This window comes from Hetaerina americana, unplaced genomic scaffold (genome assembly GCF_022747635.1).
Source record: "Hetaerina americana unplaced genomic scaffold, ioHetAmer1.1.p SCAF_58, whole genome shotgun sequence".
In the NCBI taxonomy this organism is placed as follows: Eukaryota; Metazoa; Arthropoda; class Insecta; order Odonata; family Calopterygidae; genus Hetaerina; species Hetaerina americana.
Genome location: NW_027287183.1, coordinates 2,851,535 through 2,879,503, shown reverse-complemented (window position 1 = coordinate 2,879,503; position 27,969 = coordinate 2,851,535). Strand labels below are relative to the sequence as shown.

At 37.2% G+C, this 27,969-nt stretch overlaps 1 protein-coding gene across 3 annotated transcripts in view; it reads right to left on the bottom strand.

Annotated features, from left to right (window-relative positions):
- Positions 1 to 2,759: 2,759 nt before the first annotated feature.
- The window catches only part of LOC139694856 (protein-L-histidine N-pros-methyltransferase), a 545,809-nt gene continuing 520,599 nt past the window's right edge, over positions 2,760 to 27,969 (bottom strand). For all 3 annotated transcript variants that reach the window (XM_071593379.1, XM_071593380.1, XM_071593381.1), the window contains 4 exons: positions 21,433 to 21,780; positions 14,978 to 15,174; positions 5,947 to 6,237; positions 2,760 to 4,041 (listed from right to left, as the gene is read on the bottom strand). In XM_071593379.1, coding sequence (XP_071449480.1) covers positions 5,990 to 6,237; positions 14,978 to 15,174; positions 21,433 to 21,780 — 793 coding nt within the window. In that variant the 3' untranslated portion in view covers positions 2,760 to 4,041; positions 5,947 to 5,989. The remainder of the gene's footprint in view (positions 4,042 to 5,946; positions 6,238 to 14,977; positions 15,175 to 21,432; positions 21,781 to 27,969) is intronic.

The following is a 27,969-nucleotide window of genomic DNA, read 5'->3' as shown; positions in this document are numbered from 1 at the left end:
TGTGATTTAGTATGGTGCAGAAACATGGTCATTGAAACAGGATGATTAGCATGGATTGGAAGCTTTTGAAATGGGTGTCAAGAAGGTGAAATAGACAGGAAGGAAAGCAAATGAGTTAGGGCTAGGCATAGCAGAGGAGGAAAAGGGTATTTCTGGGAAAAATCTAAAGGAGGCAAAAAGATGGATTTAGAGCATTTTGATTGGTAATGGGATGTTGAATTTGTGATATAGAGGAGAACAATAGTTAAACAAGGAAGGGTTGTACCCCTTCCTTGTTTAACTAATAATAGGAAAGGCATCTTGGATGGAATGAAGGGATGAAGAAAGTATGCTTAATTGGTCAGGGGCTTATTGTAGGTTCAGATGTCAGCTTATGCTCTATTAGGAGAGGCATGAGAATCTTTGTAACATTGTGTAGGTTGTATCCATCAAAAACCTAACTAAACAAGTAGAATACCAAATAGAGATAATTTGACTACTATGAGAGAATGGGTTCATTATAATTGCTAAGGCCAAACATTTAGTGTAATCATAATAAAGAGATCATATAAATTTGAATTCACAAAATAAAGATGCAGGAAAGTAGCCTGTGAAGTGATATTATAATTGTACCAATTTTTAGCCTGCTCTTTTTATTGAATTTGTCATTTGTACTTGACCCTCCAAAATAATCTTTACTTTGTTGCTATTGCGCGTGGCAATATATAGCTAAATAAATGTATTAATGTACATCCAGTTGGAACAATTTTGATGCAAGAAGAAGGAAAGCCAGTTCTCATACAAAGTCAAATGAGAAAAATTGCAACTGACAATTCAATTTTTCCCCTGAAACTCGGAAGGAATTTTTGCGCCCTTTACAGTAAAAGATAAATTGCACTTCTCAGTTGTTATTGATTGGATTTATAAATACTACTGTTGTGTAAAAATCGAAGGCCATGAACGGTATACATTCTTTTTTTGACAGTTTAACTCCAGTACATCTTTGCTTCAGGCTAGTTGTGTTTATTTTCCGTTGCTCATGGTATGATTATATTTCGATTGCTATGAAATCAGAGTGAATAACTGCTCTCTTAAAATACCAATGTAAGAGTGTTTCCATGCATTATAATAATCAGGAACATTGAAACTTGTACTATCTACTCCAGGTCCTATGGGATGTAATTCCTTATGAATCTTGTGAGGCAGATTCTTTAGGTATTTTAATGTTTGTGGCCCAGAACTCACGCCTGGCCCATTATCTGCTCACTTTCCCCTTCAACCCACCTTTCATTCAAAACTTACTCCCTTCCAATGGGCTAACCAATTTCTTAGAACAACCTTTCACTGACCATCACATTCACTGTATGCTTCCTCAAAGTTAGAGTCAGCATGATAATAACTCCTCAATCTATGATTTGAGCGCTACTACCTCAAAATCATACGACAGAAGGGTCTGTCAGAGCACCCACAACTCAGTTCCAAAATGGGGAAATATATACAAAGTATTCTCTTGCATTTAGTTCATAACAAAGAGGGATGTGGTCCCATGGTGCATTTCTCTTTCCTGGTACTGTTACATTATTTCCCCTTCCTGTCTCATCTTTGGAATGGAACTACAACAGATGGGGAAACCTTGACAAAGTTGTCAAAAGGCAATTTTGACAAAATTAACCAAATGAAAAATAGTACAATAGGTAATTAAAAATTGGCAATTTTCCACAAAATAAAATTTATTAATGCGACCGGTTTCAATGTAACTACATCATCGTCAGGTAGCAGTCATCACTCAAGAGTCCAGTATATCATGCCTGAAACATCTATTTTTAGTACAATAGATATTTAAATAACTCACTCACAGATGGGGTGGAAGTAATTGTGATATGCTCCTACAGCAAGTTTCACTTTTTCTTCCCATTTATATACAGCACACATTCTAATGATTGTGGTGCATCTACAAAGGATTCCTTTGCCTGTGTAAATGGAAATAATGATGTGTTTCCAGACTAAAGCTCTAATCTTCGCTGGCATAGGGGAATAGATTAGTGCGGTGGCTTTCTATGCTAAGAAAAAAATCATCACCACAGTAATCAACCTGAAGGTCAGTTTGGTAGGTAGATTATAGAGTTCACCCAGTCCCGAGCCCAACAGCATGTGAAATTCACACATCAGGGTATGGGGGCCAATTCCTTTCCCTGTGCCAGTTATGGTTTCGCAGGAAGATCTGGTACCCAAAAAATCACATTGCTTGGGTAGAGCTGAAGGGTGCCCAGAGAGGCTTGCCCAGGAATGGAACCCAGGCCCTCCGGTCAGTAGTCCAACGGTCTACCCTTGGACTACTGTTACCCACTCTATGCTAATAGCAGTGCTGAAATCCTGGCAGTAGTTGATTTGTCAATAGAATTGTCTGATCTAACTTGAATTCATTGATAGAACTTGAAAAGTTTGATTTTAAGTGATCAATGGGATGTTAAACTATGGAACCATTGCGGTCTGGCATTAGGAGTTCCACTAGCATTCCTGGTGTCAAGCCTTTATTTGCTAGGTGCCTAAAAGCATTTCTTATCCACCAAATTATGCTACTGGCACAAATGGCATCAGATGTCAGTCAACTCCCATAATAACTAACTCCTATGCTTGAAAAATAGCTGAATAATCACTCCCATGAACACTCAGGGTGAGAAATTGCATAAATTATGGCGCTTCCTAAAGATAGGCTGATGATGGCAGAGATATATAGAAAATCAAAAAGAGAGAAAATAAGACAGTGGGGTGTACAGAAAAGGGGAACTTGGAATTTTTTAAATAAAGGGGTGAACAACAAGGCTTATTCAGAAAATTAGCGAGAAATATTGTATCAAGTTGACTACCACAGACATGGTATACATGCTGCATCTCCAGTCAAAACAATAGCCACAGAATAAATTGAACATTTTATGGTGTTTTATTGACAATTACAAATATCAATAAAAATACTGTACCAATGAAAAGTAATTACTGCTTAAAGTCAGCTACAGACACAAAATGACTATCAATAGTGTCATTTCCTTTTTTTAGTTTTGTTTTTACCCAACAATCATAGAAAATATTAATAATGAGTACTTGCATTTTTCAACCACTTCAATTCATACCATATTTTAAAATGCTACACATAATTAGAATTATATATTTTAGAATAACAATTGTATTCAAATTTTAATATGAAATTCCAGAAAATTTATGACAGGTCTTTTTCTTCTGCTTGAAGTACTTATGGACTGAATCAGCAAGATACTGACATATAGCAGTATCACAATGAAATGTAATGAGCAAACGTATAGTGGTTTGTAAACGTTATGGAAGGAACTTCAAACAGACTAGCTGATGACATATGATGTTGCTGAGTTTTGAAAAAAAACTTCAAATTGCTACTGCAGTCATAAAAATATAACACAACATTAAACAAGAATTATAGGTGAAATTTCACATTAGAGCTGAAATCTTCTCTGGTAACCTTTTCCTGACTACGGAGTTTCACATGGTCTGAGTATCTTTTTTTTATTTCATTACTAAAAATGATGCCATACTACATACTTCACTTGTCTACAACTTTTATTTTTAACCAAGGATAAACCCAAACCCAACTTGGTTTCACATGAGTTAAAACTGGTCCCACATATAAACCAAGTGTTTTACATAAGTGGTTAGAAGAAATGTTATTTATATGCATAAGTTGGCGGAATTAAACCTGGAGTCATTTGAAGGCATTCACACTCCTCCCAAATAATAAACTTGTTGCCTCCAAGGAACATTTCAGTCCACCAACCAGGCCATAGTCCTCAGTTTATCAGTATTTAAATAACATGTACCGACATTGTTTGTTCCATAATATGAAATCTGTATCTTCTTGTATTGCCTGGATTATTAGAAACATTCCGTTCACCATTCTCAAACAAGGAGAACAAAGGAGGTACCTAGATACATATAATATTTTATCATACTCCAGGGTAATTACTTAAGGGGAGGTTTTGCACTAGTAGAACTGTAATCAGCATGGTCCTTTTGACCCACATATATCAAGTCGGGCTGGAAAGAATATATTAAAAAGTTAAGGATCACAGCAGATAAAACTAGATACACATACATACTATAGGCTACGTAATCAGTACAATACAACTAGTATACTTAATGATTCACATTCACATCGGACAACTAGCAATTTTAATCATTTTCTGTACCAAAAGAATAATTTTTGAATTCAAAGGCACAATCACAGATAAATATTTAATGGAAGTATCTGCAGAGTGTGATGATCAGAAATAAAAAGTTTTTTGATAAAACTGATTAGCCCATCATTATATTCACATTAAATGGATCACAATAATACAATTTGTTTTCCAATATCTCATTCTTTTCAACAAATTCAACCATATTTAACTTTAATTTCTTCCATTACTCATTGCTCCTTATTGATTTCACCTTTTTTAATTTCAGGATTCACTGAATGGATAATGTCATTAAATAATCATTTACTTGGAAGGCATATGGCAACAAGGTTAAGCACCTTGAATAAACAACAAGCTGTATTCCTTGTACACGCAATTTCATAGACAGCAGTTATAGCAAACTTTTGCATATTGTGGTAATTGTATCACTATTGGATTTTTTTTATGCTTGACTGATTGATTCCCTAAGGATTTGTTTGATTGCACCAATGCAAGAAAGTGCTGTTTTACCAAAATCATTTTTATTTGTCTGTCTGCTGATCTAAGCTTTTTCTTTCTTCTCTTTTCATCCTTCAACTCAATTTTGGGAAGAAAATAAATTCAGGATAAGATTATGGCACAGGTTTAGGGCATGCGAACATTCCTGAGATTTTCTTTATTCTTTAGGATCTCTGGGTTACAGTGATTATGGATAGAGATGTGTACAATGGACAAATTCATCCAGCTAATTGCAATAATTGTACATCCAGTGACCGGAGATGGAGAGTATATAAGAGAGTGCTTAGTGTGTGATGGGTGGCAGCTAGTACAGTGGAGGCAATGTTATTTATTTGTAGAAATCATGCAGATTGAGGTGTGTAATTTTTTATCAGTAAGAGATGATGAGATTGATGATTAAGAGGAGCTTGATTTCTGATGATAAGGTAGTAGAGGTGAAGGAGACAGAAGGGGAAACATTGAGACAGGAAATAAACGTGTTTATGGATTCAATGCTGCACGGACAGAGAAGGAATACGTCATCTATGTATGAGAAGAGATGTTACTGGGAGTAACAGGAGAGGAAATAATTATGAAGGAGGCCAATTTTTAATTAGTTTATTTAAATTATTGGTTGTCAGACCCTCTTGCAGCCCTCCTGCTTGGACCATCACCCTTTAACTGTGCCCATGTATAACATGCACTCTCATCCATTCTGCTGCCTCCCTCTGAAGTCCCTTAACCCTCATGCCACTTACTCACCCTACTCCCACCCTTAATTCTTCCTCCTAAACTATTATCTACATCCTCATTTGCAACCTGTAAACGTGGAAGATTCTCTTCTCTGAACATGGAACTATTATTCATGAACAGGAATCATTTGTGATTCAGGTTCCCTTAAACGTTGAAAGAGCTAAAGCCAGCTGTCTCTACAAAATATGCATGTGGAATTAAGGTGGATTTTATTTGGAAATAAAGTGGAGTGCACTTGGAAAAAGTCCACAGTCCATGGGAGATTTTGTTGGTTGAGACATAGATAAGTGTCCCACATGTGGAAATCCCCAAATTCCACATGTGTCAATCGGATCGATCTCATGACCAACATCATGTGTGGATTCCACTTTTAAGCCCTCATAAAACAAACATCCACCTCAATTTTCACATGGGTTTTAAAGTGGAGTTCACCACCTTGCTCTCACTGTGTTGGAGGAGAAACTAACTCTGATTCATTATATTAAGTTAAAGAAAAGTCAATGAGGTATACATATATTCTACAATGCTCACTCACCCATTCAAAATTAAGAATATATCACTGTTGTGCATGAACTATGCTACGAAGCATTGGAATCTCCATTGCCATCAGATGCATCTGATGCAGGAGTTAACACAAAGACTGAGTCTGAGAGCCAGTAATATGCCTGCCTAAGATCGCCTTCACACAGATATGGCAGCCTCGTCCACTGCAGTATTTCAAATCCAGCAGGAATGAAGAGATCTCTTTCAACACTGACCACCTGGTCCTCGAAAGTAGATCCTTGAATTGTGATGATTTCCTTTGGCTTGTGATCTGAACTTGACCCTGAAATGAATGGACAATTATTTAGAGAAATTCTATGCATGCATGCACTCATTAATACACAATATGAAAAAGTAGAAAACTGCTTTATGGAATGCAATCATTTTTTGTTTATACTCAAGTAGTAATAGTTTTAGGGGAGGCGACCGACAGCTGAGGTCATTTGTGCCCCAAGGGATGAACAGGAAAGGATGAAGGGTGGAGAGAAACACAGAGAAACCCTGCATTAGCCTACTTTTAACAAAAGGTACCAAGGGTTATGCAGCTTATCCTCCCATCCGACAGATGGCATACTCACTGAAAGTGCCCTCTACAAAGCACCTCAAGTAGGATCGGGATATCACTGAAAAATTTCTGCCGCCATCAGGATGCAAACCCAATCCCTCTGGGTGGCAAGCCAGTATATTAGCCACTGCACCTTCCTGATCCCTTTGTCTATACTCAATCACAAGAATCTTGGTTAAATTAAATTCCACCAATGAATACCTGCTTATCCATTTGTTTGAAGGCTCTTAAATGCATTTATCAATTGAAGAGTATGGAGGCTTAACAGAATGGTTCAATAAAATACACGAAAATATGTATTAAAATATGTATGCATTAATATGTAAATTATAAGAAGAACCTACGTAAAATATATATGATCATAATAACAGATTCTCTCACTGAATGGTGTTCAAATAAAAAAATGTCACAATGTGCCTATAATATGCAATATGATCATTTTCCACCATCGTAAATCCCATATATTCTATCGCTAGTCATTTGATGTCTTTTTGAACCATATCTTACCTTTATATGTATGGCTCAACTTGTAACTGTTGGGTTTTGCCACCAAGAACACTAGCAATACAAAAGCATGGATCTGTTGAAATATTTCAACTGTTCACTGTCGAGACTTCAATTTGAATTTGCTTCCACTATATGGCCTTCCCATCCTAATACATTTAAATTTTATTCCGGAGAAAATTCAAAATAGGTTCCTTCACAAAGCCAAAGTTACTCTTGACAATGATTATAGAAATCTAACTTTTGGTGATCTTCTAAATGATCTCATCATATTTCCTTATTCTGTCTTTTATTCAATTTTACATGGTTTCTCATAATAATTGAACTTTATTTACCTATTTTTGTTAATTCAGTAAAATCAAACCATATTTACGAGTACAACTCACCCACTTGTCACATACACTGATTTGGTAACAAATATTTAAATATAAATTAAGTTATTATTTTTAATACCGCTATGAAACAATTCAAAATGTAAAAGTTATGTATAATTTCATCCATCTGTAAATATTCTAGCTCCACAATATTGAAAAATATTAACATTTTTCCATTTGTAACTTTTCAGTAAGATATATTATTTTGCATTTCTTAAAAGATAGTACATTCCTTGAAAGATTATAATTTTATAACACTTTTTAGGTGGGCTTGGTCACGAGGACTGTTTAGGAAATAAGTCATCAATCATTTATTGCTAGACTCATATTATGCAAATGTGGCCACAAAAGTTACCAAGGGCATTTTTCAGGATATGTTTAAATAATAGCATTGGAAAAACTGACGATTTGAATATGTGCATCCTCCAATTTGACCGAATTAAACCTTAAAGAGTGCAGATAAATACACTGCATATTTAGGCTTGAGGAGAATTGGGAATGGTGCAGGAAAACCTATCAAGAGTAGAATCTGCATGAGGCAGAGCCCTATCAAAGCAAAAACTATTGAAATCACGGTAGATAATGATTGCTTGATTCTCAAAGAAAGCCATCAAATCTGTGCCTCTGCAGCATTTCTTACATGGATAAATGATATTTTAATCTTTCCTCTTAATATAATCTAATGAATTCTTTACCGTATTCCACATAGTTCATGCCAAAAATGAAAATTTTTATTTTTTCATATTTTTGTCATTACCTTGGCTAATTTTGTGAAAAAAATTTTTGAATCAATTATCTTCTAATTATTATTTCTATTTCAATGTTACAAATCACATTTATTAAATTAAATCGACTAAGGCAGAAATGAAATGTTTTAATGATTAGCTTCTGATATACATGTAATTATTGATCAAATATAATTTGGTGAGTGGTTTTTTCCAGCAATGAATGTCATTTCCTTCCTAAATACTCAAACTCTCCTGAGCAAGATGAATTTCAGAATCAGCCATTCATACCAGTCATCAATATTTTTTTAAGTTATCATTCAGTATTATAACAAAAGTCCAGTTATAATGGAAATGAATACAAGACATTATAGGCAAAATACAATAGGTATATTTCATTCTTGATCGCGTTATACTGGCTCTTTAAGAGTATGTGGTAACATTCAAAAAATTCAGGGCGGTTGTGCAAGTATCTTTCAGTTCAAATTAAACCCATCTTTCAAAAATACAATCAGCAATTTTAAGAAGATCTACTTCACAATTGGGCACCCCTGTGACTCCAAAAATAATACAGCATTTTACATGGACCAGTTATTTTTAAGAAAATGCAAAACAAAGTTGGGTTCTTCAGTACGTGGAAATTATGGAGTTAGTTCACTCCAATCTTAAAAATTAATGACAATAAAACATGTACATCATTCCAAGTAATCATCTTGATTATGCAGCCAGATTATGTTATTTCCAAATACAATAGCCTTCATTCTTTTAAAATGTGAATTGACTTATTGGTCTTCTAAGACAAATTCAATTATTCTATTTCATTTCCTAATTTCATGGTTGACATACAACAATTTTACTGCTGATATTAGATCAGTATTCTAATTTTTTATGCTTACTGAGCATAAATGCAGGCCATCAGCTTTGTAAAATGCCTAATATCCCTGTGGATCCAGAGAATATACTCTCGATTTTCCATTCAAATAACATAAATAAAAATACATGTTAATGAAAATATAGTTTCATGACTTACCAATTGAAGGTATGAACTTAGACCTTCAACTTTTTATCGTAAGCATTTGTTCAAATGATTTTCTAACAGTTGTTTTTGGATGACCAACTTTTTTGAATTTTCACTACAGTTGTTTTGGACAAGATAACTCCTAGAATATGACTTTTAATATTGAAATAATGGTAGAAGTTGGTACAATATCTGATGAAAATTTTCAAAAATATTTCTGTTCACATTTGAATACTTTTAATTTTAAATACCTATGCTCAAATAGCTTCCTTTGTTTGGAGCTGCTTATTCATTTATCTGAAATTCATTTTGAAAGGAACCTTCTTTAATGGTAGTATATTTAATCTAAATTTTATACTTAAAATTTACACCCTACACTTATTTATATATTTATTTAGTTTCCCTTGGCATTTCTTTCTTTGAAGTGTAAAGCAGTGGTATGAGAGGACTTTAGGACGGTCAGTTTAATTCCACATACAGAAAGCACATAAAGCTCCACATGTACTGATCATCAACACAAAAACTACCCAGCAAAATGTCAGTTTGGATTTAGAAAGGTGAGAGAAGCACATGATGCCATTGCAATGGGGAGAACATTAGTGAAAAGAAATGCTGAAGATAATCAGGATGCCTTTGAGTGTATTGTGGTTTTTATAAGGCATTGTACCATTGTTTTCAACCATGTAAAGTGGGCAAAGTTAATGGATTACCTTGCAAAAATTTCAGAGTATAAAATTTCAGTTTTTACACAGTGAAATTGTTGCATTGTAATACACATTTCACGGATGACTCCATTAAAAGTTACTGTGGCGGCATTTCCTGCAGTTTCTTGGAATATGTCAAAGTTAATGTAGAAATTGCTACACAGAGGCCAAGACTGGAAGAATAAGTTACTTATTTGGAACTTGAATCAGGCTGTACAGGTAAGGATAATAGAAGGAGAATTAGGAAGGGCAGTGGGACATGTTAGCTTCCTATTGTCAGTACTTTTCAACATACCTGTATATGTTTGGTAAGGAAATGTGAAGGGTAGCATAGAAAGGTTTTGAGCTGGGATTGTGAGTGGGTTATGAGATGATTAAGTCAGGCTTGGAGGTGATCAAGCAAGAGTTATTCAAGGAGTCAAGGGATTGCATTCATTAATGAGTGCTTCACAAGAACAATGTGGGAGGAACTGGATGAGGATGAACTACCAGAAAACAAAATTAATATGATTCTCAAGAAATCAAAAAGCTAAGTTTAACATTAAAGTAGGAGGAATAAAACTTGAGTAAGTGTAGCAGTCCATGCATCTTAGTGGTATTTTAGAGGAAAAAGGGAAACGGTAGTGGGAAAGTTGTGTTAGCAAAAGAGGCATTTTCAAGGAGATGAGAACTGATGACTAGTAAACTGAATATAGACAAGAAGAAAATATCAGTATATGTTCAATATGAAGCATGGTGTTTTATGGGTGAGAGACTTGGTCTTTGAGGCAAGAGGTTGAGCATGGATTAGAGGCTTTTGAAATGTGAGTGTGAGATGGATATTGTAGAAAATAATGTTGACAGAAAGGAAAATAAATGCTGGGGCTTTCAGTAGGGTGGACAAAGAGAGGACTTTGTAGGGGAAAATGCAAAATGATGTAGAAAGTGGATGAACTATTGAAAGTTAGTGACATGTAGAAGGGAAAACATGGGGTGAGCAGAGTTTAGGAATCAGGTAAGTAGGTGTTTTAAGCACTATGAAGGCAAACAGACATTATGAAGAAATGAAGAAAGAAATAATTGAAAGAGGAAGCTATAGCCATTGGAGACTATCAAAAACTACCTTTATACAGGCAGTATAACTTGACCAATTTTTACCAAAGTATCCATGCCCTTTTTTTATGTCTTTAAGGATGAAATCCAGCCATTCCTGGAAATATGGCAAAGGTCCCTTTTGATTCTACCCCTGGGGATTTTTACTGTACCCCTTGAACTTAAGATAGTGTTCTTCAAAGTTATTAGCATGAATTTGAACCCAGGACTTTCTCGTCATTGGTAAAACTAATTATTGACTAGGTTGTAATCAATATCCCAACTAATAGTAGGCATAATAATAGGTATTATGCTTATTGGAAATGAAAAAATTGTAAATTTTTGATTCCACTGAAAATTTATTAGGATACAACCCGGGTTTCAACATCATCTTCAGGTGACAACTCTTACAGACATCCATCTATATATATATTACACTTCGGTAGGGGCAGGGAGGTGAGAGGGTCGGAGGGTGGGTGGAGGAGGGAATTGAACAATGATAGTTGGAGGGAAGGGTAGAAACCATGAGGCCCCCTATGAGGAGCATTCCTCCTAATGGCAGAGGAAAGTGGGTGGGTAATAACGGTTTATAGTTAAGGTTAAGTTTAAGTTATTATCGAGGATGCCTCAACAGCTTAACTGACTAAAGCACTCAGCTGGACTTCGAGGGATCCGGGTTCGAATCCCAGTCAAGGCAAATGATTTTTACACTCTACACTCTGAAATTGTTGCATTGAAATGCATATTAGTGGATGACTCTTTTAAAAGTTACTGTTGTGGCCCTTCCCTCCCCCATCTACCCTTCGACCTACTCACCTCCCTGCCCCTACCTGAGTGCAGTATATAGAGATGGATGTCTGAGAAAGTGGTCATCTGAAGATGACGTTGAACGTTGAAACCCGGGTCGCCTCGTATTAAATTTTCAGTGGAATCATAAAGTTACTATTTTTTACATTTCCAATATGAATCGATTCCATAAAGTTATGCAGGAAACCAACAGGTATTATGCCTACTTTTTATTATTATATTAGAATGATGAAAAGTCATTTAAACACTGGTCAATAATACAGAAATAAAGCAGTTCAAGAAAAAAGAGTTTGACAAATTCAAATAAACGGTTGGAGATGCTGTGTCAGTAACTTTTAACTGAGTCACCCACTTACATGTATTACATTGAGGGATTTGGGTTCGAATTTTGGCCAAGGTGACTGATTTATACACTTTGATATTGTTACAATACAAAGAGTTTCTTTTGATCTCTCTTACTGTCCCTCATGGTCTAAGCTAGAAATGGAAACCAAGGATTGAATTATTCCCCGACCTCAAAGAATTGATATCTTGAAAAGATGTTTAAGTTGGATATCAATTTTTGCCATTCCAATGTTTTCAGCCTTAGATTTACTAATAACTTTGTGCCATATTCATTGTAATCTATTCCAAATCAAAGACGTAGCTTCAGACTAAAACTCAGCTCATCAAAGTGCCTTGCCAATCATCACCTATACGAACACAACTGTTATTCATGAGTAATTACCCAGAAGGTTAGAAAATTCCCAAATTTATCAGGTATATATTTTAGAAACAGGTTCTGTTATGTACTCCTGGAAGTCAACACATGTTTAATGGATCATTGTGAGTCATGCTATAGGCTCTCATTTTGATAGGAGACATCAGCCAGAGGCATGAAGGCGTTGGACAATGCACCTCACCAGGCTGGATGTGGTCAAGAGAAGGTTCAGGATAATGAAGAGAGATATATTTAAGGAGGGCATAACACCAAATATGGTGCCCTATAATCTTATCTCAAGGAATAAAGTTTGAAGAAAAAGATGGAGATGAATGCTTCTGATATTGTCACTCACCCATGGTAGAGAGTTTTCATTGACCAAGTGGAGCCAATGAGGGGGATGAGAGATAGAAATATAGCCATTTCAGTAACTGTCAAAACCTTCAGAAAGTCTGTATTTTGGTCATGGTTAGGAGAATAGATGCCAAAACCACACTCTGCCACCAATTTAGCACTTTATCGTTGAATAACACAACAGCCTTTCTTCTCCTCAAAAGTTGCTTCGGTATGTTCATAGTTAAGATGTTTAGTATCTGTTATTAATATGGAGACAACTCTGCCAGTATAACTAAATACAGTAGGAATGATAAGATATAGTATTATATTGGTGCCTTGGGATAATCATACCATTTAATGAGGCTTTTTAAACTTCAAAAAAGAGGAACATGAATATTGGGTGGTGTGGCTGAACCGCATTGCTGCTGGCACCTATTTAAGAATCTCAATGTATTAACCATGCCATTTACTTCCATGCACTGTCCATTCTATATATTAAGGATCAACCTTCTGATGTATGGGTGAATTTTAACACAGACATGAATTCAAATACAAGAGAATGGAAGGAATATATAGAATAACTGTGTGGCAAACAAATTAGGCCAGCAAGGTTAGGCATAGAAAAGGAACATGACACAGAGGAAGATAGATTGGGTCCAGGCACACTTGGAGATAAGACAGAAAGGGCATTAAGGGAGATGAAACTAAATAAGGCTGCGGGGATGGAAAACATTCCTGCGGAACTACTGAAATGTTTAGAAAAATGAAGGAGGAAGAGGCTATATGGGCTGATTCGTAGTATCTATGAGGAAGGAATCTGGCCAGAAGACTTTGTGAGATCAGTTTTAGTTCCTATTCCTAAAAAGGTAAAGGCTATGTGTGTGTGATGTCATGTGTCATGTGAGGACTACAGGATGATAAGTTTGATATCCCACGCAGCTAAAGTTGTTCTCAGGATCATAAACAAAAGGATAGAGAGTAGGGCAATTGATTACTTAGGGGATGATCAGTTTGGGTTTAGGAAGGGAAGAGGTACGCGTGATGCCATTGCAGTAATGAGATTATTAATCGAGAGGAATATAGAACACAACCAGGAGGTATTTGCCTGTTTCGTAGATTTCGAAAAAGCAGATAGAGTGAATTGGGAAATACTAATGATCATATTGCAGAAAATAGGAATAGATTGGAGTGAAAGGAAGCTAATCTGCAACCTTAACATGTCTCAGACTGCTCAGGTGCAAGTGAGGAACGAGGAGTCCGGATGGGCAGTGTTAGGAAGGGGTGTTAGGCAGGGTTGCCCATTATCACCATTGCTGATAAGAAAAGACTAGTTAAAACTTTGATATGGAGCGTAGTTTTGTACAGCGCGGAAACGTGGTCACTGAAGGCAGAGGATAGAAGTAGATTGGAGGCTTTGGAAATGTGGTTGTGGAGAAAGATGGCGAAGGTGAAATGGACTGAAAGGAGAACAAATGAGGAAGTACTTGGTATGGTAGGTGAGGAGAGGGGTTTGTTGGGAGAAATCCTAAGAAGGCAGGAAAAACAGATGAAGGGCGAATTGATCGGCAGTTGGATGCTGAAAACTGCAATAGAGGAGAGAATGTTAGGCAAACAAGGCAAGGGCAGGAACAGGATAAGTAACATTAGATGGGATGAAGGGAGGAAGGGATTACTCATAGATGGAGTGGGACTTGATGTAGAATAGATTGCTGGATTGTGTTTTGTTAGGATTCACAAAATATTTATTTGGTAGTTGTGTCAATACAAAACCTACCGTATAAATATAAAAGGAGAAAAAATATATATATATATAAATAAATAAATAAATAAATATATATATATATATATATATATATGTATATCATGATTGTACAGAAAAACTCACATGAGCGACACAATAATGGGACGGCACAATAGAACACAAATAAAATAGCAACATTTCAAAGGACACTCACATGGTAAATTGTTCGAGCTTTCGGCCCTCTCATAGGCCTTCTTCAAGTAAGACTGCGCCATGTGAGTGTCCTTTTAAATGTTGCTATTCTATTTGTGTTCTCTTTATATATATATAATATATATATATATATATATATATATATATATATATATATATATATATATATATATATATATATATATATTTTCATGCATGCATTTGCCTGTATGCATATATGTACATGTGTGTATTTCTCCAATATTTTCCCAAATTTTCAACTTACCCGTTTCAACATATGTACTGTATGGGAGAACAAGAGCAACGATTAATAAAGGCTTCTCCTTTGCATTCTTCTTAAGGGTATCTCGAAGATTAGATAGTAAAGTCAGTGGTGTCTCACATCGGTCCAATAAGTTAAGGCACATAGCAATCCTGAGCCTTGGAATATCTTCTTTATGCCATGAGTTCTCATCAAGGACACTGAAAATTAAAACAAATGCCAAATATATCATCAGAGATTCCATGTTAAATAGGGGACAGAAAAATATATATGCCATGTCAAAGGATAATCTAAATCCTGCAACTGCAGAAGAGCATTATGAATTTTGGACAGGTTTCCTAAGCTTTAGAAAGAATTTTAATTAATTTTTGGTACACAAAATAGCAATATGGCAAACTAAATGTAATAGCATAAAACTACAGCAAGTTGCATTTGCAAAGTGCAAAGTTTCTTTTTCTACCCTCATCAAAACTTAACCACTGGTGAAATAAGTTTCGGAATATTTCTCAATGGTATTGTGTCTGCCTGTCATCCATTTCTTAAGTACCACTTAAAATTTATCAAGAGTGGTGCAATTGAAGAGAAATTGAGTTTGTATTCTAAAATTGGGAAGAAGATGTAAAAAATGAAAATTGGAGAATATTGACTTATTACTTAAGGAGTCAGGAATATGTTATTGTGAATATTAAATTTCAGCATTAAAAAAATTCTTTTAACTAAATTGGATTACTCATCAAGAAACCTAAGATCAATTATTGGCTATATAATTTTAAGATTATGACATTTAGTCAGAGTTCAGGATAAGAGGGTAAAGAGAGGAGACTGAGGATCACAGCATCATGTAGTTGTTTCAGAAATAGCTCTTACAGTCGAGGCTAAAATACAATATGATGAGAAAAAGTGGGGTAGTGAAACCACTATCACTGATGATCTGGACTTTGCTCCCAGAGCAATAAAAATTGTTTTTATATATATATATATATATATATATATATATATATATATATATATATATATATATATATATACATATATATATATGATCTGAAGAATGAAGTACAACTGTTACAGGAAGAGAGTGTGAAATATTATATTCAGCAGAGACTAAAAAAAGACTACTTGGGGCTATTGAGGATTGGAATACTAAAGAATTGTACAGTTTTTCGAAGCAATCATTCGTGGAAGTAGCTGAAGAAGCTCAAGGAAGGAAGAGCATGTACCATAGTATGACTGCTGGAAGTTTTGGAGCAAAAGAAGAAACTGTATCAGAAATGATTGAACTCAAGGAATTTTAAATATTTAGTTGGTACTAGACATGTGATAAGAAGGTCAAAATAACTTATCAAAAATGCAAGGATGACTCTTAGGAAAGAATCTGTGGGGAAAGATGAGACCATTCACAGGGATTGAGAAGATGTGCAGAATCCTGGAGAATGCTGAGAATAATGGACTAGATGAGCAAACCTGTGACACAATGGAAACAATATTTCAAGGAACTTTTCGTTAAGAAAAGACAAATTATATCAAAAGGAAATTGCTGGGATGGTGGAACTCAGTTAATGGAGCCCATTCTAGTAGGAGAAATGAAACATGCCCTAAGAAAGTTGGGAAATTGAAAGGCAAGTGGGTTTGGGGGGGGGGGGGGGAAGAATTGTGATAAAATTATGGACCCCTGCAGTTGATAAGACTTCTCGGTCAAATGTTCCACCAGTTCTTGAAGAAAATAATGTCCTGGAAGAATATCGTTTATCCTATATATTTGCCATACATCAAAATGGAAGCAAGAAAGATCCCAGCAATTTTAGCATAAATTTAATGCATCCATTGGTAGAATTTTTAGCAGCATTCTAAAAAATAGCATGGTATATGAGATTGAGGGGAAGTTCAGGAAGGAATGGAATGATTCCATGTGGATCATATTTTTAGCCTCAGAAACTAAGTGATAAGATGAATCCGTCAAGTGTCAGGAATTTCATTTGATATTTGTATGCCTTCAAAAAGCCTATGATTTGGTAGCTATCCATCAACTCTGAAAAGCAATGGAATCGTACAGTATTGGATCTCACCTAATGCCACCTATCAAACATACCATCAGTCTCAATTAACAGTTACGACAGTAAAGAAGCTTTTTGCTTTGTTCTGAACATCTTCAGAATGTGGCGAAACAATTAAATTGATTCTGTGGAGATATGGGAATCCCCTTTAGACATGATAAAATATAATCTCTACAATTTGCAGATGACCAGGCACTAGTTTCTCAAAGCCAATCGGATGCTAAGTTCATTGTAAGAGAGTTATATGAAGCCTTTGATAGGGGAAGACTTGGAGCAAATATGAAGAAAACAATATCTGGTAGTAGGTGGAGATGGAAAAGATATTAAGCTGTCCCGAGGCGCCATTAAGCCAAGAAAATAGTTTTAAAAAGTATTAAGTAAAGTATTAAAGCTCCAGCATTCACAAATGTGCAAAATGTGAATATAATGTAAAATACTGATCACTTCAGGCTCAGGGACCAATTAAAATGTTAAATGAAGTTCTGCAGAGCAGAGTTACATCTGAGGAAATTAAGAAGAGAATTCTGAAAACAATGGTGGAGAGCATACTGATTTATGGAGCAGACAGGATGACTTTAAGTGATCACCTGAAAAGTTAAATCCAAGCTCTGGAGATGGAGGGAATAAGGAGAGAAGCCAGGATGTCCAAGTTAGAAAGGCAAAAAATTAAGATATTAGATGAGTAATGAACATGAAAGAATCAGTGACACAAAGAATCCAGAGATAAGCTCTTCAATTTCAGAGCCACTTCTATAGAACGGATGAGGAAAGGTGTCCAAGAATTCTGTGAGAATGGCCACCACCAGGAAGATGGGAACATGGATGGTCTTGGGAAAAATGGAGAGCAGATGAGTCTTAATGATGAGTGATCAAGGCTAGGGAGAGAAGATTGCAACGAATGAGAAGACTGGAGGCTGGGGATACAGGGTAACCACTTAAAAGTGGAAAGGCCCTTAAAAGCAAAAGCATATTAAAATATAATTTAGCACTCAAATTCAGGGTTTTGCATGTTTAGGATAGCCTACACTGAGGAACATCCAAATCATATTTTTCTTTAGTATCCCAACTTAATGGCTGCCCATGAGAAGTTCAGGGGAAAATATTGATTCCATTAAACAAATTGACATCAAGATTTCAACAGAAATACTTGTTTTCCCTGAATCCCCTGAATATATTTTGAGCTTTTTCCAAGTTAATTTTTATCTGTATGTATGTGATAGGTTTTTGTGAGCAAGACAACTCAAAAACTATTAATCGGAGAAGAATATTATTTATTTTAACAGTTTTATCAATAGTAAATGAGCTGCTTATAATTTGGCCAAAATTCACCCTTTCAAAGTGATAATTTCAAATATTTCTTCTACTTTAAACCCTGTATTCTCTGATAAATCATCATTTTAAAAGAGCTAAAGATCAGAAAATAATTTTTTTCTGTCTGAAAGCAGCACTGCCCCCAAAAAATTATTTAAATAGAGTAGACAACCTGAGAAATATTTTTATATTAAACCAATGCAAATTGCTGCTAAGCACCATCTTATTCTTCTCTTTAAGATTTGAAATAATTGCATAATTAGCATGAGATTTCCACCAGTACATGGTAGAAGGTTGAGTATTCTCATTCTGTCCACTATTCATCATATCTCACAAGGAAAATTTTCAAAGCAACGTTCATATGTGGTGGATTTTTAGTGATTCTATTTTGGCTCCACTGAATGTCATCACCCCTGAAACCTTAACTGTTATCACTCTCCCATTCTTCAGGGAGAATCCCAAATCCATTCCACTCTGAAGGGAAAGTAATAAAAACTATGCATTTCAAATAATCTTCTGTGAGAGATGATTTCCAGACTATTCCCTCATTTTTTTTACAAAGGCATAGAGCAGAAATTTTAATAAACATGAATGAGTAATGCAATAAGTTACTCTCAATTAGCAAAATGCTAACCACATATTTGGTCATGAAAAAGGAAAAACACAAGGAGACATTTATATTCTGGCTACAAAAAGCTTTCCTGGACAATTTCTTCCCTTAAATTTAGGTTTATAAATTCAGCAACTATGGGCACTTTTAAATATACATATATGATTTCAACATGTGGGAATTACTGTGTATATGTCCATATGTACCTGCATACCAATATCTAACCACAGAAAAATACAATATTTTAAAAATAGGTGGATGCAAGGGAATTTTAGAGACTGCAAAGAATAATGGAAGAGCAGGAAAATGAAGAAGTCCTGTAGAAAGGCACATGTGTAATAAGCTCTGCCCCCTCAGCTGACTGTGGCAACTTTTGACTGATGTGGCCCCTCAAAGGTCAGTACACTTACACTTTTGTTTAAAGCACAGCATTTGAGCAACATTGATAGGGAATATTATGAAACCAAATTATTTTATTTCAAGGAGTAATTAATGCTTGCACCGCTTAGATCGCCAACTCACTGCAATCTGTTGGGCATCAAATGGGTGGGTGGGGCATGGGCTGCTTCCTTAACAAGATCTCTTGGGGGAGAATGTACACAGCCATTGAACTACAAAGACTTTTCAAAATAATTTTATGATTGTAATAAAATGCGATGATTTATTCCTAATCTAAAACAGTTGAATTTTCATACATTTATTATTTTCCCAATAGTATAAATACAGGGTAATCAAGTTGCTCAGAAAAAAGAATCTTATGCATAAATAGTAAATGTGCTTGCCTTCAATATTCATTTGATGGATACACAATGGTCATTTCTGCGAAAGCATTACATCCCAATTGTTCTACACTTAGTTAGCCTCAGGAAAGTGGACTTGGTAAGAATTACCATTACGACAACAAAAACACGTGAAGTATTTAAAAATACATGGCAATATAACAAATCCTGAATTGATTATATGCTCATGTTGCTCCTGGAGTTTATTTATTTATTATGCATACATGGAGTTTATTTTTATGATATGCATATATCAGGAGTTTATTTTTTATTATCCTGGTTCTGCCGCTAAAATAAATATAAATGAATGCAGATGGGTTTCCATCAAAAACCAAGAGTCATGACAAAAGTTTTAAAAGGTAGCATTACATGATACAGTATAGGATAACAAACAAGTTATAGCCTGTAGCTATACTTTGCAGTTGCTGTACTACAGGAAATCACTACAGACTTACGACATTAAGCCCTACTAAAACAACTAGTCACATAACATCAATTTACCATACACATTCAAGTATGAATTGAGATATTTATTCCTTTATGAATTCAATAAGATATAATTCTGTCTTATATGTCACTGACTTAAAGCAAAGGGAATCCTTCAGGGTAAAAATATTCACATAGAGCTTGTGATAATTACATTATTCAAAATTCATGGTACAATTCATAAGTTTAACACTCTTGAAACTCTTCATGGATAATGTTATTTCATATTTAAAAGTTGATACAAATTTTTAAATTTTTCCAGGTTTACTTATTTTTGCACACATCTCTATGAATTCATTATCAGTGGAAATAAGGCAAGTAACTTTTGCTTGTTCTCCTGTCTCCGACTTCACATTGGGGTCAAGAATTTTAGCTGTCATTTTAGGCTGAAAAACACCTTAAGTTATACTTGAACAAATATAGTCATCATTCTACAAGAGAAACAAAATGTCAACTCACCATTAAAATATGTCATGGATAAAACAAATGAGAAAATTTCCATTAGCCACCACGAAAAATAATTTACAGTATTCTCAATTTGAAATGCTTTCCTGCCGGCGTATTTGCTCTTGATTTTGTCCATAATGATAAACAAGTAGGCTGCACATGGGAAGATATGATTTTTTCTTTTAATTCTCAGTACTGTGAATCAAAGGCTAAATCTAACATCATACGCCAAGCTCCTTCTCTTCTGACAAGTGCTACTCTTTGTTCTACTCACCAAGTAAGTAAGTAACAGAAAAACTCTAATTTATTGGTACTTAAGATCCTCAATAGACAACATAGTATGATCGAATGAAAGAATGATAGGGGTTTTATCAATTTGTTTCTAAACCCCATTTTATAATGGGTTTCATATACAGCAAACATTAGCTTCTGTCAACTCAACAGATTTTTTGGATTTCCACTGTTGACTGAAAGTTGGGTTCCTGATAATTTAAGCACCAGCATATCAGAATTCACCCTTTAGGAATATGGTGATGGCACAGGGATATATATTGGGCTTCATATGATGCGTATTCCTATCCACCGGACACAAATGCAATACATACTGCAATATCATATGATTCAATGGATATCCATAGAGCACAAAGTATTCTCAATTCAGCAAATCAACTAATTCCCATTCAAGACCAGCATTATTGCAAAAGTTAATAATTGAAGCCAAGCATTAAAATTATTTAATACCAACTATACTTGCAAGAATTAGGTACTTACTGAAATCCCTTTTTGGCAAGGGTCCTCTTCATGGGCGGAGATATTTCTGTGACATACACACCACTTTTGAACATCTTGGCTATGATTTCAGTGATACCACCATCTCCGGCACCAAGATCCAAAAGAGATCCATCAAAGAAAGGACCCGGTTCAATATTTAGCACTGTCTTACACGGGTTGCCCTGGTGTGAGTCATCACTTAACTCTTGGGCGTTTCCACCAACCAGCCCATTAAAATGCAAATTCTTGTCAAATTCTATGGGTTGACATGAGTCTTGATAATCTTTACCAAGTAGCTTAAGAAACTGTGTCTTTGAGAAGACAAACATTGAGCCTCGTCCCAGCAACCTGAAACAATAAATAGCAGTTGACGTTAGAAAACTGAAAATATCTCACGATATTCACATAAAAAATAAAGACACCGAAGTCCATCTAGAATAAGAGTATGAATTTCATGCAGTGGTCAATTGAGGGAGCATTAATCCTGACCAATCAGTGTCCTGCTTCCACAGGAGTATCATACCGAGCATGGGTTTGTTTTCTAGTAAACTTTAAAGCGGATTACTGATTGTATGGACAAGACATTATTGAAACTTAATTGGATAAACACTTCATAGACTGACTTCAGAGCAGGAAGAATGCCATTTTAAACCAGTGATCAGCATATAGGCTATAAATGAACTGGATGGGAATGCCAAAATCATCTAATCAATCCTTCAAAGCCTTTTGGTTTGAGAATTTAATCATTTCGAAAGGTGATAAGAAATTTTGACGAACCAATGTTTTTTTTTAAATTTTTACATATTATCAATTAATAATACAATAAATATGAGGGACTGATAATCATATAAGATAATTCAGGATGTCAAGATGGAGGACGTCATTTATATAATGTGGCATTTATTATCGAATCTTTTGTAGAAAATCGTTAAAAATAACATGGATAACTATATTCTTATACATCAATACTGATGTACTGGAACATCTGTAAAATAAAACCAGAATACAAGACAAGGCTTATGTAAATTAGGTGGGTATTGGCACGGAGGCAGGCCAAAATACCAATGGCTAGTGGTACACCGCAAGGTATTTTACACTGTTGTTCTAAAGCCCATTCAGTAACCAATATGAGTATTTCTGCCATTCCATGCACTTGAACTATTCCTCAATATTGGGGTGGTTTTTAAGAAAGTAAGGCTGTCCCTGCCTCTGGGTCTCCCTTTTCTTCACATTGTGGTGTTGGGAATCCAAAGTGAGCCCAGGGCAAGCCAAAGTCATGTCTCATGTAAGCTTAACTGATACACATCTGAAAAGTTACTGGTCATGTGGGATCCCCATGTGACCACTTTCAGTGATGTCTCAGTTCACTCAAAAAGACTCCACAATATATGCTAACAAAGTATATTAGCTAGATGTTCAATGTGTAGGTCTTTTCTCTATAACCCGATAAAACAGTTTTCCATGTCTAGAAGTGGAAGTTTGGGACCAACTTAATTTTTTTTAATTTTGTCATTATTAGTATATTTTCTTATTTGGTGTAGAAGGGAGCCGAGGCCTCCAAATTCCTCTTTTGTCCCCTTATTAATCTGCTCCTGGCTACAAGTGACGAAGAGACGCTGAGCAAATTTCACAGGAATCACACAGAATGTCAACAGAATAGGGTGGGGGTATGGTTTGGGGCGATTCACTCGGACACGAAATCTCAATTTTATTTAAGGATTCGGAAATTAGAACCAATAATCATTCTCTGTGAGAAACCTTTCTTTTAAAACCATTCGTTAACTCGTGAAATCAAAATCGAAATGTCGCAAGATCATGACTTACCCGGGGATAACTAACTATTACGTCATCAGGGATTTCCTCGAGTGAGGGGGCTTGAGGAGGCAATAGAGGACAGAGTCACCTACATGACCATCCAGAACTAAAAACTACTTCGCAGTTGACGCTGTCGAAGACTAGTAGATGTATGAGAGAGGGGGAGGTTGAGGTATTCTCATGGTTTTAGCACGGAAAGACGCGGAAGAGGTGGTTTTGCGATGCGATCAAAGAAATGAGACGCCACTACAGTAATCAACGAGAAAGTTGGTTTTCTTACAGGTGAGGGCCTCACTAACACTAAACCCAATGCGTGGGGTGAAATCCGCACACCAATGTACAAATGGCCAGTCCCCCTCCATGCTCCGCCCATGATTTCACAGGAATATCCGATACCTAGAAAAACACACCGCTGGGGTGAAGGGCTGAGGGTGTCCAGAGGCGAATAGAGTCGCATAGGACGGAACAACTATCTGTCCAACCCGTTCAACGTAAGGGTCGAGCACCACAAAGCTTGGCCGACTCTAATCGAGAATTCAGCGACAGTTTTTTATTTTTTTAATTTACCAACGCCAACATGAAAAATGGAACGAATTTATTTCTCATCCCCACTTTCATCATTTATGTTCCAACAGTTGGCAATACAAAGGTGAAAGTGAAAAGTAGCATTCAATGTCGCCGGAACTTGCTTTTTCAACCATTGGCCACCCATTTAAGGGATGAGCATAATCGCATAAAATATTAAACCGGTTTTTTGCTGATGTTCATCCATAATTTAAAAATTTTGGAGAAAAATTAGGAAATATTTATTGTTTCCCCTCCACAGAAAATGACGCATGACAATTATTCTGATTTCGGCAGGGCTCCAGTATTTAAAAAAATGGAGATATGGCCCATAGAGGCAGGAGGGAGAATGCCTCAATTTCTAATCCCTTGATTGAAACTTCATTGAAATTCTAAAATACGGTAGAATATACCCATCAACATCAGTTTAAGAGCCTTACGATCGCCAGAAACAACAAATTGAAGCGAACAAATCGAATAATCAATGAAATGCACCAGCAGTGTCAACTACGTCAACTGTGATTTTCTGTGATCGTGACTGTGATTCGCTGTGCTTCCCTGAGTCCTACACATTTTAATACAGTGTTTCGAAATTGAAAAAAAGCAACATGATAATTCGTAGAGGAGGGACCCGATGACTTCAGATAAAAGATCATCTACAAATTTTACCTGTATCACAGCAATGTATGAGTCCAAAACTTAATCGTTGAGGCAAGAGGTTTCAATCGTACATTGGAGGGTTTTAAATATGGTCGTAGAGAAGAATGGCGAAGTGACAACGGTCGCGGAGAGGACGAAAAGCGAAATGCCAGAAGTGATCGGGGAACGAAGATGCTTTAAAATCGGAGAAAGTAGCAAAGGCGGAGGGAGGGGGGGAATGTCGAGAGGCAATGGGATGTTGGAGACTAGGAGAGAAGAGAAGAGAACGGTGTGTTAAGCGAGATAGAGGGAGGAAAGGATTAGGCATTTGAAGAAGGCATGAGGGGAGGTCGAAGGGTGAGTCAGTGCAATGGAAGCTGTTGGGATATTGTGTAATACTTTGTTGGACCAAAAAAAAAACGTTCCTCTCATGGGTATGCCACTCTTAATAATAAACAAGGAGGAACATGAGAAATTACGAACATAATAACGGCCTGTGGACCTGTTCCGCGAAGGCACTGGCAGTTCTTGTCGGTGTCTGGAAATTTGAACGAGCTTTCCAATCGCCTGAGTTTTCGCTAGCCAAAAACAGGACAACGGGATGATTATTCGGAGCTCAAACTTCCATTGACAGAGACCCTTCCGAGCACTGTTTAATGCACGCACGTCTGCGCCCCATAAGCGGATGCCGACTCCCAGCCGACCATCAACCTCCTCCGATTCCCACACCAGTTCAATCCACCCGTCTCTCTCAGCCACCGACTCCCCTCCCCCGCATTCGAGCCCCCCGCCCCGGTCGGGCCCCCTCCCGCCCGCCGAGGGAGGCGAGCTCGTTCCCTCGGCACAGCGGGAGACCCAACACAACTCGTTAAACTATGATCATCGTTTCTCTCCAAGCACGCCGTAGGTGATATCAGATCTGGAGACCCTTACGCGAGGGAGGATAGGGGAAGTGGGACGGGCGGGGGAGAGGAGGGAAGATGGCGGTATTAGGAGAAGAATAGGACGGGGAGGGAGACGAGAGGGAAATGGTGGACGAAAAGAAATGGAAGCAGCAGGAAGGGAGCAGCCGGGAAGATGCGATGCCGGGGAGAGGATCCCGGAGGGAACACATCCGCGGATAACCGCAGGAAATGTAAATACGCGTTCGTTAGAGCGCTTTCCGACTGTAAATCAAAGGGCTGCGCACATTCCCCCACTACCTTTGAATGTTTGCTCGCCGACGAGATGAGCGCAGGAGTTAAGGGAGGACATATTTCACTGAGAAATTGGAGGTGTTCTGGCGCTTTCTTCATTCCGCCGCGCAAGCGCCGAGTAGCCACTTTAATGCATACATCAAAATGCGCATTAAGGAGTAATTTAGAAATTTTCCTTTTGCAAAAGGAGGATTCATCTCCACGCAAAATAGGTGGTTTCACCAGCGCTAACGTTCATGCATCTCGAGAGAGATGAGGCGTTTGCATACATACACGCTCGTTACAATTGCACGAAGCATTGAACTTTATCCCTAGAATAAATAGTTATGCATTTTCCTACAGCAGACATCGCATTATAAAACTTATAAGTACCGTTTGAGATGGGTTTTCAAGGACAAAGTAAAGGGAAATAAATATCGAAATGTATCATATCCGAATGATCTCGTTAAGGAGAAATTTATCATGGATATTAGCGCGAGTCAGGAAGTTGGAAAATCATGAAAAATACAAACTTTCCGATTACAAGTAAACTTGCCTGAAAATTTGAGAATATTTCATGATCCACCGTATTGATCATGACAATCTCCATTGTTAAAACATCACATGAAACTTGGTGACACGCACATTAAAATGCGTGAATTTAGCACATGCGGTCGCTAAACCTACATCGTACGCAAGCATACGCAGTCATCAACCATGCGTATAACTGCATTAGACAAGAATCCCCCTAATTTAGAAATGAATCAGTGCTGAGAGCACGGGGATGTGGAGATTTTTTTAAACGGTACATTTAAATTTCGACTTCATGACACGCCCGGGGGTCCGTGCGTTGGGATTCGAAAAAGGAACATTTGTTTTATCACCGGGTTCCAAGGGGCACCTCCATGAACACCACCACAACCACAATACGCGAAAGGCGTGGCTGAAGCTTACATCTTTGGGTTTAGCATTCGGGAGCTTTTCCCCAGATCAAAACCTGAGGACCGGATGACGAACACTTTTAAAAGTTCAATTCAAATCAATAGAATCGATGGAATTTGAGAAGTAAAAAATTAAAGCGAACTTGATTTTGAATTCAATTTTTGAGAATTTAAGTTGGGATGGAAATGGCGAGGGAGTAGTACAACTCCGATATGACAGGTCCCTCAAGAAAAAAATTGAATGCCTGATTAATCGTAGCTCCCCACTTTTGACTCGAAGTGCAGCTGGTTTTTGATCAAAGTTAAACTGACGGCGTGGGAGTGATTTCGCAAAATCTGGTAATCAGACAGTTGCGCATCACGAGTCGCACGCTATGCTGCAAGCGAATCTAGATTTCTTTGTCCTCCGGACGATGACGCTCATATTTAATCAAATTGCTGGGAAGGAGGAGAAATGGCCGACGGTCACTTTTATCCGCCCCAAATCGCGGATAATAAATAAGAGGGCTTTCCCGGAGGGAAGCGATCGCAGCGAAGAGCGGTGAGTAGGAATCCCAGGGACAATCGCGCGGAGATATCAACGCTCGCCGTCGGGGAGTGCCCCGCAGACGGTGGCAGCGGCGGCCGGGGATGCCGGGCGGCGGGGGCGGCCGGCCGGCCGGTCCGACGGCGGCCGAGGAGGGTGTAGTCGCACGGGGGCGGCGAGCGGACGGGCGTGCACAGAGGAGGAGAGATGTAGATAGCTCGGGCAGGCAGGGCGTCCGAGCCAGATAGGTCGAAACGAATGGAGGATACGACAATGGCGAACCCGAGAGGGAAAGGGAAAATAAATGACTAAATGCGGAAGAACGGATTAATTGAAGGCGGGGAAAATACATGGATTGTGGAAGAAACAAGTGAAAGCGACTGCACCACGGAAACGCAACGGCTGAAGTCAAATGGTCCAGAATTTAAATTCAGCGACGCTCCTGGAAATGTCAATCTTCCGCGAGGGTTAGGATGGGGCGGTTTTGGGATTTAGGTAACATTTATTGCAAATATGCTGTTCATCGAAATACAAATGGGCCGCGCTGAGGGATTTATGCGGAATATAGTGGCTAAAGAGTAGCTCACCAATGAGAGAGTATTTTGGCGTTCGAGATGAAATAAATTGGTGTGTCTTCATGCTCCACGATACGCAATGCCCCAAATGATTGGGGCAACGCCACCAGTCTTAAAATCGATGGCTGTCTTGATAAGCGAAGGTAAACTAAGAAAGACGCAGCACTTAATAGTCTCTCAATTAACAGTCAAGAAAAACTTAGTTTTTATGTGCATGCCAGGTATTGAATCACCCCCTGTCAAACACCCTAGCGGTGGATCGCAGCCTATCGTGTAGAATGTAGACAAAAACGGAGCGCTCA